The sequence below is a fragment of the Mobula hypostoma genome, chromosome 27, assembly GCF_963921235.1.
Source record: "Mobula hypostoma chromosome 27, sMobHyp1.1, whole genome shotgun sequence".
Classification (NCBI taxonomy): domain Eukaryota; kingdom Metazoa; phylum Chordata; class Chondrichthyes; order Myliobatiformes; family Myliobatidae; genus Mobula; species Mobula hypostoma.
The window spans coordinates 34304886-34322355 of NC_086123.1; the positions used below are offsets into that span (position 1 = coordinate 34304886).

Below are 17470 nucleotides of genomic sequence, written 5' to 3' on the forward strand. Positions count from 1 at the left end.
AGACAACAAATGATTCAGTAAAATCATGCTATCAAATGAGCTTGTAAATGACTCTTTATACTTTTAAGTTAATTAGATCGACCAATAATTACTGAATAAATTAACTTCTAAGTTTTCTGAAATACAAATATACAAATTAGGGGCTGGAATCTACTACGCAGTTCTTCAAACCTGCTCTAGCATTTAATATGATAATTGTTGGTTTATTTTAACCTCAACACTGTGTTCATGTTGACCTGTATTAACCTTCCAGCTCCCCACTGTGTGTATTTAAAAACCCTTCCATTAAAAAAGATTCAACTCTGAGGGAGAAAGATTGCCTTATCTTTGCCTTTAAATGCGTGACCACTTATTTTTAAGTGGTGATACTTAGTTCTAGCTTTTCCTGAAAGGAGAACTATCTTCTCCACATCTATCCTTCAGGTTCTTTTCAGAAAGCCCACTCCTGCTCTTCTGAAGTCCAGCAGATAATATCTGATCAGTACAACATTTCCTCATAAATCATCCTGCCCATTGCAGACACTGGTAAATCTCTCTAAATTCCTTCATATTCATTACTTTTCTTAACTTACATAAATAATTGTTGCAATTGCTCTCTTTGAAGTTATCCTTTGGAAAACCAGATATCTCTAACTCCATCACATACCACATCCACTGGTTCTCCCCTATCCACTCTACTAGTTACATCCTCAAAAAATTCTGAGATTTGTCAGACATGATTTTCCTTTCACAAGTCCCTGCTGACTTTGATGATTTCACCGCTTTCCAAATGTGCTGTTATCACATCTTTGATAACTGACTCCAGCATTTTCCCCACCACCAATGTCAGGCTAACCGGTCTATAATTCCCCGATTTCTCTCTCACTCCTTTTTTAAAAAGCGGGGTTACATCAGCCACCCTCCAATCCTTAGGAACTAATCCAGAATCTAAAGAGTTTTGAAAAATTATCACTAATGCTTCCACTATTTCTTGGGCTACTTCCTTAAGCACTCTGGGATGCAGACCATCTGGCCCTGGGAATTTATCTGCCTTTAATCCCTTCAATTTACCTAACACCACTTCCCTACTAACATGTATTTCCCTCAGTTCCTCTATCTCACTAGACCCTCGGTCCCCTACTATTTCCGGAAGATTATTTATGTCCTCCTTAGTGAAGACAGAACCAAAGTAGTTATTCAGTTGGTCTGCCATGTCCTTGTTCCCCGTGATCAATTCACCCATTTCTGACTGAAAGGGACCTACATTTGTCTTAAACCAATTTTTTTCTTTTCACATATCTATAAAAGGCTTTACAGTCAGTTTTTATGTTCCCTGCCAGCTTTCTCTCATAATCTTTTTTCCCTTTCCTAATTCAGCCCTTTGTCCTCCTCTGCTAGACTCTGAATTTCTCCCAGTCCTCAGGTGTGCTGCTTTTTCTGGCTAATTTGTATGTTTCTTCTTTGGAGTTGATACTATCCCTAATTTCCCTTGTCAGCCACGGGTGTACTACCTTCCCTGGTTTATTCTTTTGCCAAACTGGGATGAACAATTATTGTAGTTCATCCATGCGATCTTTAAATGCTTGCCATTGCATATCCACTGTCAACCCTTTAAGTATCATTTGCCAGTCTATCTTAGCTAATTCACATCTCGTACCTTCAAAGTTACCCTTCTTTAAGTTCAGAACTTTTGTTTCTGAATTAACTATGTCATTCTCCATCTTAATGAAGAATTCCACCATATTATGGTCACTCTTACCCAAGGGGCCTGACACGACAAGATTGCTAACTAACCCTTCCTCATTACTCAATACCCAGTCTAGAATGGCCTGCTCTCTAGTTGGTTCCTCGACATGTTGGTTCAGAAAACCATCCTGCATACATTCCAAGAAATCCTCTTCCTCAGCACCCTTACCAATTTGGTTCACCCAATCTATAGGTAGATTGAAGTCACCCATTATAACTGCTGTTCCTTTATTGCACACATTTCTAACTTCCTGTTTAATGTCATCCACAACCTCACTACTACTGTTAGGTGACCTGTACACAACTCCCACCAGCATTTTCTGCCCCTTAGTGTTATGCAGCTCTACCCATATCGATTCCACATCCTCCAGGCTAATGTCCTTCCTTTCTATTGCGTTAATCTCCTCTCTAACCAGCAATGCTACCCCACCTCCTTTTCTTTCATGCCTATCCCTCCTGAATATTGCATATCCCTGAATGTTGAGCTCCCATCCTTGGTCACCCTGGAGCCATGTCTCTGTGATCCCAACTATATCATATTCATTAATAACTATCTGCACATTCAATTCATCCACCTTGTTACGAATGCTCCTTGCATTGACACACAAAGCCTTCAGGCTTGTTTTTACAAAACTCTGAGCCCTTATACAATTATGTTGAAAAGTGGCCCTTTTTGATTTTTGCTCTGGATTTGCCTGCCTGCCACTTTTACTTTTCACCTTACTACTTTTTGCTTCTACCCTCATTCTACACTCCTCTGTCTCTCTGCACTTGTTCCCATCTCCCTGCCACATTAGTTTAAATCCTCCTGAACAACAGTAGCAAACGCTCCCCCTAGGACATAGGTTCCAGTCCAGCCCAGGTGCAGACCATCCTATTTGCACCGGTTCCACCTCCTCCAGAACTGGTTCCAATGCCCCAGAAATTTGAATCCCTCCCTCTTGCACCATTTTTCAAGCATGTATTCATCTGATATATCCTCCTATTTCTACTCTGACTAGCACGTGGCACTGGTAGTAATCCAGAAATTATTACCTTTGTGGTCCTACTTTTTAGTTTATCTCCTAACTCCCTAAATTCACCTTGTAGGACCTCATCCTGTTTTTTACCTATATTGTTGGTACCTATGTGCACCACGACCACTGGCTGTTCACCCTCCCACTCCAGAATGTCCTGCAGCTGCTCAGAGACATCCTTGACCCTTGCACCAGGGAGGTAACATACCCTCCTGGAGTCTCATTTGCGGCCGCAGAAACGCCTATCTATTCCCCTTTCAGTCGAATTCCCTATCACTATAGCTCTCCCACTCCTTTTCCTTCCCTTCTGTGCCGCAGAGCCACCCATGGTGCCAGGAACTCGGCTGCTGCTGCCTTTTCCTGATGAGACATCTCCCCCAACAGTATCCCAAACAGTATATCTGTTTAGGAGGGAGATGACCCCAGGGGACTCCTGCACTACCTGCCTACTGCTACGCTGTTTAGTGGCCACCCATTCCCTTTCTGCCTTTGTAGCCTTTAGCTGTGGTGTGGCCAACTCACTGAAGGTGCTATCCACGACTTTCTCAGCATCGCGGGTGCTCCAGTATGAAACCAGGCGCAGCCACAGCCGCTCAATGCGGTCTGCCAGAAGCTGCAGCTGGACACATTTCCTGCACACATAGTCATCAGGGACACTGGAAGTATCCCTGATTTCCCACATGCTGCAGGATGAACAAACCACGGGGCCGATCTCGGCTGTCATGACCTACCCAATACGCTACAGCCTCGCCGCCTTCCTTGCTTCAAATAAAATACTGCTGCAGACCGTTCGCCTTTTAAAGGAACTTACCCAGCCTTACCTCACTTTGAGTGAAGCTCGTCCTCAGCCTCTGCTCGCTGAAGCCTCTCGAGACAAAGCTTTCCTATTCTGTCTCCCTCTACTCCATCGCCCGCTCCGTCAAACTGTTCTCTTTTAAATACTCCTGCTGCCTCACGGGCCGACTTACATGCGCTTGCGCAGTCCTGCCCCGTTCAACCACTGAAGAAAATCAAATGAGGGAATTAAACGCAGCATCTCCAAGTTTGCGGATGACACGAAGCTGGGCAGCAGTGTTAGCTGTGAGGAGGATGCTAAGAGGATGCAGGGTGACTTGGATAGGTTAGGTGAGTGGGCAAATTCATGGCAGATGCAATTTAATGTGGATAAATGTGAGGTTATCCACTTTGGTGGCAAGAACAGGAAAACAGATTATTATCTGAATGGTGGCCAATTAGGAAAAGGGAAGGTGCAACAAGACCTGGATGTCATTGTACACCAGTCATTGAAAGTGTGCATGCAGGTACAGTGGGCGGTGAAAAAGGCAAATGGTCTGTTGGCATTCATAGCAAGAGGATTCGAGTACAGGAGCAGGGAGATTCTACTGCAGTTGTACAAGGCCTTGGTGAGACCACACCTGGAGTATTGTGTGCAGTTTTGGTCGCCTAATCTGAGGAAAGACATTCTTGCCATAGAGGGAGTACAAAGAAGGTTCACCAGGTTGATTCCTGGGATGGCAGGACTTTCATATGATAAAAGACTGGATCGACTAGGCTTATACTCGCTGGAATTTAGAAGATTGAGGGGGGATATTATTGAAACGTATAAAATTCTAAGGGGATTGGACAGGCTAGATGCAGGAAGATTGTTCCCGATGTTGGGGAAGTCCAGAACGAGGGGTCACAGTTTAAGGATAAAGGGGAAGCCTTTTAGGACCGAGATGAGGAAAAACTTCTTCACACAGAGAGTAGTGAATCTGTGGAATTCTCTGCCACAGGAAACAGTTGAGACCAGTTCATTGGCTATATTTAAGAGGGAGTTAGATATGGCCCTTGTGGCTAAAGGGATCAGGAGGTATGGAGAGAAGGCAGGTACAGGGTTCTGAGTTGGATAATCAGCCATGATCGTACTGAATGGTGGTGCAGGCTTGAAGGGCCAAATGGCCTACTCCTGCACCTATCTTCTATGTTTCTATCACAAGTGGCCATCTAGTTCAGTGTCCAAAGTGAACCATTTCACAACTTTTCACATTCTACTCCATTTTCAAAATCTTTATGCCCTTTGACTTAACCTCTCTATATCACATTGTAGCTTCCTCATGTATTCTGTGTAACCTACTTTCCTACCTATTTTTGTATTATTTGCAACATTATCTAATCTGTTGCCTTTGTCCAAATCATTAATATAAATTCTAAAAAGTTGAGATTCTAACATTGGTCTTTGTGTCCCACCAAACATTCTATTTGATCACCCAGAAAATGACCCTTTAATCTAGGGATTACTATTTTGCTACCATTTAAAAAATATACAAAGTTAACATTTAACATTATCACTGCTCATGGACTACTTCCATTTCATGGTCATTTCCAAGTTCACAAATTAAAAACCCCATTTCCAGAAAAGTTGGGATATTTTCCAAAATGCAATAAAAACAGAAGTAAAATGTTAATTCACGTGAACCTTTATTTAACTGACAAAAGTACAAAGAAAAGATTTTCAATAGTTTTACTGACCAACTTAATTGTATTTTGTAAACGCACACAAATTTAGAATTTGATGGCTGCAACACACTTAACAAAAGTTGGGACAGAGGCCTGTTTACCATTGTGTTACACCACCTTTCCTTTTAATAACACTTTTTAATCGTTTTGGAACTGAGGATACTAATTGTAGTAGATTTGCAATTGGAAATTTTGTCCATTCTTGCTTGATATAAGACTTCAGCTGCTCAACAGTCCGTGGTCTCCGTTGTCTGATTCTCCTCTTCATGATGCGCCATACATTTTCAATAGGAGATAGATCTGGACTGGCAGCAGGCCAGTCAAGCACATGCACTCTGTGTCTACAAAGCCTCGCTGTTGCAGCCCGTGTAGAATGTGGTCTGGCATTGTCCTGCTGAAATAAGCATGGACGTCCCGGGAAGAGACGTTGCCTTGATGGCAATATATGTCTCTCTAAAATCCTAATATACGCCTCAGAGTCAATGGTACCTTCACATACATGCAACTCACCCATGCCATGGGCACTGATGTACCCCCATACCATCACAGATGCTGGCTTTTGCACCTTTCGCTGATAACAATCTGGATGGTCGTTTTCATCTTTGGCACGGAGAACTCGACGCCTGCTTTTTCCGAAAACTAGCTGAAATGTGGACTCATCTGACCACAGCACACGGTTCCACAGTCTTTCAGTCCATCTGAGATGAGCTCGGGCCCAGAGAACTCGCCGGCATTTCTGCATAGAGTTGATGTATGCGTAATACAGTTTCAAGTTGCATTTCTGGATGCAGCAACGGACTGTGTTCAGTGGTGGTGGTTTTCCGAAGTACTCCTGATCTTGCGTTGAGAAATGTTCCTTTTGAACTGACTAACAATTCTCTCACGAATCTTGGCACAAAGGGGTGAGCCACGACCCATCCTTGCTTGCAAAGACTGAGCCTTTGATGGACGCTACTTTTATACCCAGTCATGATACCTCACCTGCTACCAGTTAGCCTGCTTAATGTGAAATCTTCCAAACCAGTGTTACTTGAATATTGTGTGCACTTTCCAATCTTATTTTAACTCTGTCCCAACTTTTGTTGAGTGTGTTGCAGCCATCAAATTCTAAAGTTGTGTATATTTACAAAATACAATTAAGTTGGCCAGAAAACTATTGAAAATCTTTTCTTTGCATTTTTGTCAGTTAAATAAAGGTTCACGTGAATTAACATAGCACAGATTTTTGTTTTTATTGCATTTTGGAAAATATCCCAACTTTTCTGGAAATGGGGTTTGTACATTTTACTATTCCTTTCAGTGCTATCTTTCTAAAAAATGATTTCCCTCTAGTAACTGTCTTTCCCTTCTTATAGCATTGTCCAGTTATAATCATTTCTGAGACAAATAATCCTGCTTTGGAAATTTGGTTAGGTGTGTCCTGTCAGAATTAATCCTTTCATGAAAGACCCATTTTTCACACTGAATGTGCATATGATAACATTATTCTTAACACAAAATTATTTTCCAGTATTGCTAGGATAAATTACTTCATATGGTTGTGCATTTGTTTTGGGCATGTCAATCCAATCATTTCATAATAGTCCTGTTTGCTCTACAGTGGCATTTTTTTTTAGAGGAAGCCGGCTTAAGGTAATTGTTGCCTGATGCCTAGACCCTTGTTCAGGTGGGTGCCTTTAGCACATTCATTTATCTGTTAATTGGGCCAACATAATCCTATAACTAAGAGAAAAAGATGCTAGAGTAACTCTACAGGTCAACTAGCATCTAAGGAATTGAGAATTTGGCTTGAGACCATTCATCTGGACTGAAATACAGAGGAGAGATAGCCAACTTAATGCTTGACTTGTTGAGTTCATCCGGCATCTTGTTGCTTACTCTGTTCTGCACCCTCTCTTTTTTTGTTGCATCTGCGGTCTTTTGCGTCTCCACACTCCTGTAACTGTCATGCTGGAGTTTGTTGATGGAAGTGAGAGGGGTTGCTTGCAGGCAGTACTTCATTATCTGTCCTCCAACCTCCTTCCATTCCATGGCACGAGTTGCCACAGACCTCTTTCCAGGCTCAGGCTTGACTGTTTTGCCCACTTCATGCTTTCAAATTCAAAAGAAAGGCCCTCTCTTTGTGTTAAAATAACCTAGCATGCAATGCTTGTGTTTTATCCTTTACTGGTTTTTAAAAAGGCAGGCCCACAGCTAAAATAATTAATGGTGCACTGCCTGATAAACTTGTCATAAAGTCATAGAGATACAGGACAAAAACAGGTCCTTTGGTCATGAATCTATGCCAAGCAGCAAGCACTCATTTCTACATTAATTCCACCCTAATTCAACTATTCTCCTCACTTTCCCACCAACTCCACCACCTTCCTCGTGTTCTACTACTTTCCTATACATTAGGAGCAATTCAGATTAGTTAATTAAGCATAGGAGCATCTTGATGAAACTCGTACGGTGACAGAGAGAACATGCAAACTCCACACAGACAGTAGTGCAGGTCAGACTTGAATCTGGGTTGCTGGAGCTGTGACTACTGGTGCCAGTGAGCTGCTGTTTCTAAAGTTTGCCAATGTTACTATAAATGGAGTTACTTAATTTAGGAGTTATTTCTCACCTGTGGAAGTTTTTGTTTTATCAGGTTCATGCACCATGGATGAAGCACTTTATTCTTTCACATGATATCAAAGCTGAGATTTATTCCACGCCATATATTTTACCAGGGTAAGAATGATCAAAGCACTTAACCGGTTTAATGCTATAAAGATAACCATGGTGAAGCTCTGTGATATGAATGCACAACATAAAAATGTCTTCCAGTTATTCTTGAGCCTTAAGTTGTTTAGATCTGTGTATTTTTTCCTCTCTGAGGCTGCACTAACTTTGTAATCCTCTCTCTTTCTACTGCTGTACTCACCTCTACTGCTTTTTTGTGTTTTTTTTAAGAAAGTATGCAGCGATTGGAAAATTTATTCACTAGCTAATATATTTACAAATATACTAGTTGGTTCCGTAGGGCAAAATCATTTATTTTGACTCCCCATTTTTTATGTTGCACCAATTTCTTCACAGATATACATGAGTTTGCAGAATGAAGTTTTTTGCTTTGAAATTTGCCAAAAGCAGCTAAAGATCCCTCCTCCTCTCCCACTCAATCATTCCCTGTTGGGATTTGTCAGTTGTTTGCATCATGCATTTTCATGCTGAGCGAAGAAGACATACAATATTTGCTTTCGTGGTTCCTCTTGTAATGAGCTCTCTGCCAGCAAAAGGATCAGAATGAAGACGGCACAGATAAAGAGATGTGATATCTATATACTGCTAAAACTCTCACGCTCTGTCTGTTTGTGACCTCCAATTAGCGCAAACGGTGCATTACAGCACCACTTTTTTTGGCTAAATTGAATTAAAATGCGCTAAATAACAGAATGCAGGCAAAGTTCAGGGTTGTATATTCATATAAAATTGCTCATTCGCCAAAAATCAACAGGCTGGCTTTCACCCGAGACCCGATCGGCCATCATGGAAAACGGGACGCGACAGCCAACGCATGTGCACGGCCAGCCTCAGCAGCGACACCTACCGGAGCAAAAGGGCAGGGCAGCTCTATTTCGAGGGGTCCCATTCTGCTAATCGCCATCAGCATGTGCAAGATTGGGACAGATCTAACTGACCCATCAATAAGAGATAATTAAATCTTATTGTAATGACGTACTTTGAGACACCCATAAAACCCTTTGCTGCAGTCAAAGGACAGCGGTGACTATATCATGTACATTTAGGAGAGCGCCAACCACATCATCAAGAATAACCAGCATCCTTTGGTGTTAGTGCATCGTATCTTCTATCCAGCATTGGAGTTTAAAAAAATAGGTCAGCCTAATTATGCCGCGTGGAAAGGGAAGGGGGACATTGTGGTCAAGAGATGACGCCAAATGTCGTCGGGAAGTGGCAAGGAGAGGCCAGGGCTGCACGACTCCAGGATCAAAGAGTCAGGACAAAAAAAGATGGGAGGAGGAGAGGCATGCTCGTCTCCAGGATCAGAGACAAACAACAAACAGCAGAAGAGCTGAAGAGACGGGGGGGGGGGGGTGTGAAAGAGCTGCACGTCTCCAGAATGACAAAAACAGGCACAGAAGGAGGAGAGAAGAAGAGACAAAGGAGCTGAGAAGTGCCCGTCTCCAGGATTAGAGACAAAGAACAAACAGCAGAAGAAATGAAGAGATGGGGGATGAAAGGCCTGGACATCTCCAGAATGACAATGAGAGGTACAAGGGTAGCAGATAAACCAGAAATGATGCCATCAAAAGTGTCCTTCATTAAACGAGGAGGAATTATATTCGCTTTGCTACGCATTGTTCTTCTTTAATAAACTGAGGTTTTCTACTTCATTTTCCAAAGCAAAGCGATACCAATAGCATTCAGGAAAATTTAATGTTCATTCTGGTCACATCAGACTGCACTACCCTTCTCTCAAAGGATGCCCCAACGGGTCATCCTGTTGTCTAGTTTCCTCTAAAATGGAATCGTATAAATGCAAAGGTGATGAAGGAAGGTCTAATTTACTGGCCACTTAATAACTAAGCAGCCTGCCAGCCCGCAAACAAATAAGTAACAAAGATTCCTTGGCATTCAAGTTATTTGGCCAAGTACTGTGGATTCTGGTTAATTTGGATACATCATGACCAGTACATTTTGGTCCAGTTAAGCAGCTGCCCAAATTAGCCAGAATTTCATAGAAAAAGTTAAAAGGTATATATAAAAAAAGGAAAACTCCCATTTAACTGAGTAGCAATTTATCTATTTAAATGAAATGGGGAACAAGTTAGAACACTACCAATACCTCTACAGTACTATACAACTGTGTATTAGTTCCTAGTAGTTATCGATGACTAAATGAGCAAAACCAACACAGACACATCACGTAGATAATGGACCTCCTTCATAAAATGTTATCAACGATTGCATCCGCCAAATATATATTTTCATTGTATTATTCAAGGTTATTGTTGATAGCTTCAAACTTCTTGTTGTTCCTAGCTTGAAGTAGTGAAATCATTTCATTTGCACTTCTGACCGTTTCTGTCATCTTCAAGCCTGAATTTTGAAACCTCGGTGAGCAAAACAGTTCCGAATTGTCTTATTTTTTATTTCTCGACAACTATGAGTGACAAAAATCACTGTTTTCTTAGCAGAAGCACACGCAACTGAAGCTGCTTAAAATCTGATTGCACTAGGCATGGTGTTGTGTCTAATGGCCAAGCAAGTGCACTCGACTGACGCTAGTTAGGAACTGTTACACAACAGTCCCCTTCCCCAATAAGCGGCGTAGTGTTCCAAATTTTCTCAATTTTTTGTTTTTTTAGAGTTGTCCCAAATAATTGGCTGCCTCGATTAACCAAAGGCCCAACTAACTGGAGTATACTCTATATTGTTAGTGATTGAAGAGAAAGTTCAGCAAAGCTTTATGTCAGCTTCAATCTAAATAATATATCACTGTTGTTACTGCACTTCCATTTTAGAAGCAAATTCGTAATCATGGGAGGAATCTTCCAACTTGGGAACTGGAATGAGGAGAACAACCCTGAAGACCACAAGAAAGTGTGGGAAGGTGGCTGCAAACTTGTACCTAGCCTGAAGGTTGTTTATAAGGATTTTACACCATTTTATGAGAAAATATCACCATACAAATTAGTAAGCAGTACATGCTGCATTATGGAAGTAATTTGTTTTTTAATTAACTATTATACGTCTTACAGAATGCCAGAATAGTGGAAGATTGGACTGGACTTCGACCTGTCCGTAGCAGGGTCTGCTTAGAACGACAGACGTTCAATTCAGGACCAAAGAAATTTGAGGTATGATATCAAAGCAAAAATAATACAGAGGATTCTGGTTAATAAGGACATACTGGGACCAGTACATTTTGGTCCACTGCCCCAATTAACTAAAGTTTCATGGAAACAGTTTAAAAGATATAAAAAAGGCAAACTACCTTTTAACTGAGTAGCAAATTATGTATTTAGATGAAATACAGAACAAATTATATATAGGCATCCGTTAGTCTCATGAGACCATGGATTTGCGCCTTGGAAAGTTTCCAGGGCGCAGACCTGGGCAAGGTTGTATGGAAGACCAGCAGGTGCCCATGCTGCAAGTCTGCCCTCTCCACGCCACCGATGTCGTCCAAGGGAAGGGTATTAGGACCCATACAGCTTGGCACTGGTGTCATTGCAGAGCAATGTGTGGTTAAGTGCCTTGGTCAAGGACATACATACTGCCTCAGCCAAAGCTTGAACTAGCGACCTTCAGATCACTAGACGAACACCTTAACCACTTGGCCACGTGCCAACAGAACAAATTAGAACACTATCAATACTACTACAGTGGTATAAAATTGTGTATTTGTTCCTAATTACTGGACTTTCCAGTAAGATGACAGCATGCTCTGACACAGAGGCCTCTCCAGGCCCAACTAAGGGTATGACTGTTGGTACTGTGTTTTGCACCTTGGCAGCAGAGGAACGTTGTTTCATTTGGTTGTATATATGGGTATTCATGTGTGGTTGTTAATTGAACTCGAACTAATAGTTATCTTCAGAGGAATTCATCTAGTCAGTGCTGCCTTGTTCTTTTATAAATGAACAAAATCAGTGTAGATAATGGACTGCCTTCATATAATGCCTTCAACAGTTTCATCCTACAAATCTTCATCAAGATGATTGTCAATGCCTTCAAATTTTTCATAGTTCCTACTTGTTGAAGTAGTGAAATTGTTCCATTTTCACTCCTAGACATTTCTGATATCTCTAAGCCTCAAAGCTTAAAACTGCAAATAGCAAAACAGTTCAGAATTGTCTCACTGCTTATTTCTTACCAACTATCAGTGACAAAAACACTGCTTTTTGAACACAAACACATACAACTGATGCTATTTAAAAACTGTTGGCTCTAAGCACTGGGTAGTGTTTAATGGCCACATGACTGACACTAGTTAGAAACTATTCCGCAACAGTCTCCTGTCCCAATTAAGTGGCACAGTGTCCCAAATAAACGAAGGGAATACCGCCTATTTTCTTGATTAGCTTTTGTTCTTTAAGAGTTGTCCCAAATAAGTGGCTGTTTCGATGAATCAATGGCCCAATTAACTAGAATACACCATAATCTTTTTAAGTGATGGATATAAAGTGAGGGAATGAAAATTACATAAAATTAATAATTTTCCCCCATTGACTACCTGAAGATGTATTTGAGTTTTTTTTAAATTTTTCTTTAATTTGCTTAAATTCAAATGATGTTTCATGGTCTGGATTACTTACGTTTTAACCGCTAGAAAGCCTAAATTAAGTCCATTATTAGTGGATTTCTAAATTACCCATTTAAAGTTTTCTTTAGCATTTCAGTCTTGGTATTAAAGTGAAAAGAAATAACTTTAATTATTATTGCATCTTTCCATTTCTCAAGATGCCCCAGGGCAATTTAGAGCTAGTCAGTTACTTCTGAACTGTAGTTTTATGTGCAAGGAAGCAGCCAACTTGTACACAGTAAAAGTTCTTAAACAGCATAGTGATAACTAGGCAATGAGGATAAGCACTGCTACAGTCTTACATTTAAGTTTGCTGATAACACCATTGTCATTGGCCAAATCAAAGATGGCAATAAATCAGCATGTAGGGGGAAGATTGAAAATCTTGCTGAGTGGTGGCAAAATAACAACCTCTCACTCATTGTCAGTAAGACCAAGGAGCTGATTCCAGGAGGAGGAAACTAGAGGTTCGTGAACAAGTCCTCATTGGGGATTCAGAGGTAGAGAGCAACTGAAATTGCTCAGTTTTATCATTTCAGAAGATCTGTCCTGGATCCAGCATGTAAGTGCCTTTACAAAGAAAGCATAGCAGCACCTCTACTTTCTTCGAGGTTTGCAAAGATTTGGCATGTCATCTAACACTTTGACAAATATTCTATAGATGTAAGGTGAGAGTATATTGACTGGTTCCATCATGGCCTGGTAAGAAATACACCAATGCCCTTAAACGGAAAAGCCTACAAAAAGTAACGATACAGCCCAGTCCATCATGCGTAAAGCCCTCCCAACTATTCAAAGTTCAAGTTCAAAGTACTCTTATTATCAAGATGTATAAATTATACAACCTTGAGATTTGTTTGCTAATAAGCAGCTACAAAGCAAGAAACCTGAAAGAGCTCAACTAAAAAAATACCAATGCCCGACACGCAGAGACAAGGGGGAAAACACAAATCATGTAAACAATAGAAGCAAGCAACAACATTTTGAACCAAAATGAGTCCTTAGATACAAAGCCCAGAGTGGGCCCAAGCTTCAATATCAGTCCATCATATTAGCAGGCACGGAGCACAGCAGCCGGGGTCTCTCTTCATAGCCTCAGCACCATGGAGGGAGGAGTGAACATCATGGGAGAGTAAGTGAAATTGGCCCTCAACTTCCGATCCCGACAGTCTTCCCAGTATTTCATTTAAATCGTCCAAACAGCATATTGTATCTCACAGTAGGACCCAGGCTCCGCTGAAGTGAAAGGCTCAGGGTTCCCTAGCCCAAAACTGTTTTTAATTTCTCCAAATCTGCTTGGCACCCAGAGCGATCCATCCTTGCAGAACTCCTGTGCCTCGACTTCTCTCTGAATGGCTCACTCCATCTGCGTCGATTCTGCAACATACCAGTGGGTTCATCCCTCAAATTCGCTTTGCCTTCGCTCACCTCTTTATTGTTAGTGGTGGTATTTTACTACAATTTATTCACTAAAGGTATTATTTGTGATGTTTTTAGTCAAACTGTTTTGCCTTTTGAACTGCCAGTGAGGTGCCACACGCGTTCGGTAGCACCATCCTAAACCAGAAGTCACCAGTGAAAATTGAGCACAGCTACACAGAGCGCTGTCACAGGACAGCAGCGTCCATTATCAAGGACCCCACCACCCAGGCTACGCTCTCTTCTCACTGCTGCCATCAGGAAGGTACAGGAGCATCAGAATCCACACCGCCAGATTCAGGAACAGTTATTACCCCTCAGTCATTAGACTTTTGAACCAGGGGGTACAACTTCACTCGCCCTAGCTCTGATTTGAACCTATTGACTCACTTACAAGGACTTTTCATCTCATGTTTTCTATTTATTGCTTATTTATTTATTAGTATTTTTCTATCTATATTTGCACAGTTCGTTGTCTTTTGCCCATTGATTGTCCTGTTGGATACAATCTTTCACTGATTCTGTTGTGTTTCTTGTATTTACTGTATGTTCCAGCAAAAATGAATTTCAGGGTTGTAGATGGAGACGTGTGTACTCTGATAATAAATCTGCTTTGACTTATTTGACTGACTGTTTTAGGTGAAGGTGGTCATGGGACAGATGTTGGCTCAAACAGATGCATTTTTCAAACTGTGTCAAAGGAGTTTTTACAGCAGGACTACAGAATCTGTAATTCAACATCCGTGACAACATAACTCTCTTTCAGTACTGCACTAAAGTCTCAGCCTAGCTTACGTGCTCAAATCCTGTAGTAGAATTTGTGCCTGAAATCTAAAGTTGTATCACTGGGACAAAATGACCATAATATTGAGAAATATACACATTTCATTAATATTTAGTACAACTACCAAACAATTGGTTGACTTTCCTAACTTATTTTGATAGGAAGCAAAACATAAAGATGCAGCTTTCATAACTTCGAAGAAAATGTAGTTGTTTTAGTAAATTCATTACATTTATATTGTGAAAGACACTTTGCAACCTGATTCCCACCAATAATAAACAGTGAAAAGTACTTACTTTTGAATGAAGAATGCATGCTTTCAGATCTTTTGCATGTGTTACCTAGTAGGGCTTCGGATCAATACATGCATGATGCAAAGAAGTAAAAGTTACAGATGTTGAAGCCATTAAGAGGAGTGGCCTGCTGCTTTAAAACAATGCTTCCTTTCCAAGATCATGCACACTTTTTAAAAAATTCATTATTTTTAATGTTCTAACACACCCGATAGGACTTTTTCAACACAGGTGAAAATTATGAAATTGTCACCAGTTGTCAGAACACCATGAAAAATTCTTCGTGAATTTTTCCAACTACAATATAGGGTCCAAAACTGACTTTGTTGCACTTGTCTCATGAATCTAAAATGGGTACATTTGTATTTGAATGTTCAGACCACTACTAGCTTAGTTAAGGCCTTTTACTAGATGATCCTGGTGGCTGCCTTAAATGAACGCAGATCTCATTTGATATTCAAATGAGTCTTCTGGACTCATTTCAGACACAGACTCCTAAATCTGTTTACCTTCTGCTATTTTGAGAATTAGAAGGATTAGGACAGTTACTTAGGACTTGCAGAGCAATTACATGTTCCTTAAGTCGCTTACATTCACATAATTAACAGTGCTTTCCCATTTTCATGGATTTAGCTGAGTTTTATGGTCCAAAGTTCCTGAGGCTTTAACAGAAATTTATTACAGTGGCTTTGATTTGAGCCTGCAGTTTTCCTCTATTTCTGGTGGTGATAGAAGAAACATCTGTATAGGGCACTGCTGAAATGGAGTTCAGATTGCAAATCTCTGTCTTGATGTTTCTGTGGTTAGAAACTGCCTGACAGAGGGGTGAGGTGGGGTGAGACAGCGATGTTGCACTTTGTATGCACAGAAAACCAATGTGAAAGTAAAATAGATCTATCATCATCTGAATAGAGAAAATGTGAACATCCTCATTGTTGACCTCTATTACACATCCTGATGGAGTTGCTCTGTATTTTCTGTCCTAGCACTTAATTTTAATTTCCTTCATTGGTGTCTTTGAGGCAAAATCTTCATCAGATTTAATCAGAGTGTTTGTCTTGTAGGTGATTCACAACTATGGTCATGGAGGCTATGGCCTGACTATCCACTGGGGCTGTGCCATGGAAGTATCAAACATCCTCAACAAGATCCAGCAGGAGACGAAGCCCAGTTGGAAAATGCCATCCCGACTGTAATTAGTCTCAATCACACATACTGTTGTGTGATCCCATAAGACCATAAGACAAAGGAGCAGAAGTAGGCCATTCAGCCCATCGAGTCTGCTCCGCCACTTTATCATGAGCTGATCCATTTTATCCTATTTAGTCCCACTGCCCCGCCTTCTCACCATAACCTTTGATGCCCTGGCTACTCAGATACCTATCAATTTCTGCCTTAAAGACACCCAATGACTTGGCCTCCACTGCTGCCCGTGGCAACAAATTCCATAGATTCACCACCCTCTGACTAAAAAATTTTTTTCGCATTTCTGTTCTGAAAGGGCGCCCTTCAATCCTGAAGTCATGCCCTCTCGTACTAGACTCCCCCATCATGGGAAACAACTTTGCCACATCCACTCTGTCCATGCCTTTTAACATTCAAAATGTTTCTATGAGGTCTCCCCTCATTCTTCTAAACTCCAAGGAATACAGTCCAAGAGCGGACAAACGTTCCTCATATGTTAACCCTCTCATTCCCGGAATCATTCTAGTGAATCTTCTCTGTACCCTCTCCAACGTCAGCACATCCTTTCTTAAATAAGGAGACCAAAACTGCCCACAGTACTCCAAGTGAGGTCTCACCAGCGCCTTATATAGCCTCAACATCACATCCCTGCTCCTATACTCTATTCCTCTAGAAATGAATGCCAACATTGCATTCGCCTTCTTCACTACCGACTCAACCTGTAGGTTAACTTTAAGGGAATCCTGTACGAGGACTCCCAAGTCCCGTTGCATCTCAGAACTTTGAATTCTTTCCCCATTTAAATAATAGTCTGCCCGTTTATTTTTTCTGCCAAAGTGCATAACTATACACTTTCCAACATTGTACTTCATTTGCCACTTCTCTGCCCATTCTTCCAATCTATCCCTCTGCAGACTCTCCGTTTCCTCAGCACTACCGGCCCCTCCACCTATCTTCGTATCGTCAGCAAACTTAGCCACAAAGCCATCTATTCCATAATCCAAATCGTTGATGTACAATGTAAAAAGAAGCGGCCCCAACACTGATCCCTGTGGAACACCACTGGTAACCGGCAGCCAACCAGAATAGGATCCCTTTATTCCCACTCTCTGTTTCCTGCCAATCAGCCAACGCTCTATCCATGTATGTAACTTTCCTGTAATTCCATGGGCTCTTATCTTGTTAAGCAGCCTCATGTGTGGCACCTTGTCAATGGCCTTCTGAAAATCCAAATATACAACATCCACTG

The 17470-nt window shown here is 41.2% G+C and overlaps 1 protein-coding gene across 1 annotated transcript in view; it reads left to right on the top strand.

Annotated features, from left to right (window-relative positions):
- Positions 1-16239, top strand: part of LOC134338492 (D-amino-acid oxidase-like) — a 141777-nt gene extending 125538 nt beyond the window's left edge. The window contains exons 8-11 of the mRNA XM_063034341.1: positions 7876-7958; positions 10757-10874; positions 10994-11092; positions 16101-16239. Of these exons, the coding sequence (XP_062890411.1) occupies positions 7876-7958; positions 10757-10874; positions 10994-11092; positions 16101-16232 (432 nt within the window). The 3' untranslated portion in view covers positions 16233-16239. The remainder of the gene's footprint in view (positions 1-7875; positions 7959-10756; positions 10875-10993; positions 11093-16100) is intronic.
- The last annotated feature ends 1231 nt before the right edge of the window (positions 16240-17470 follow it).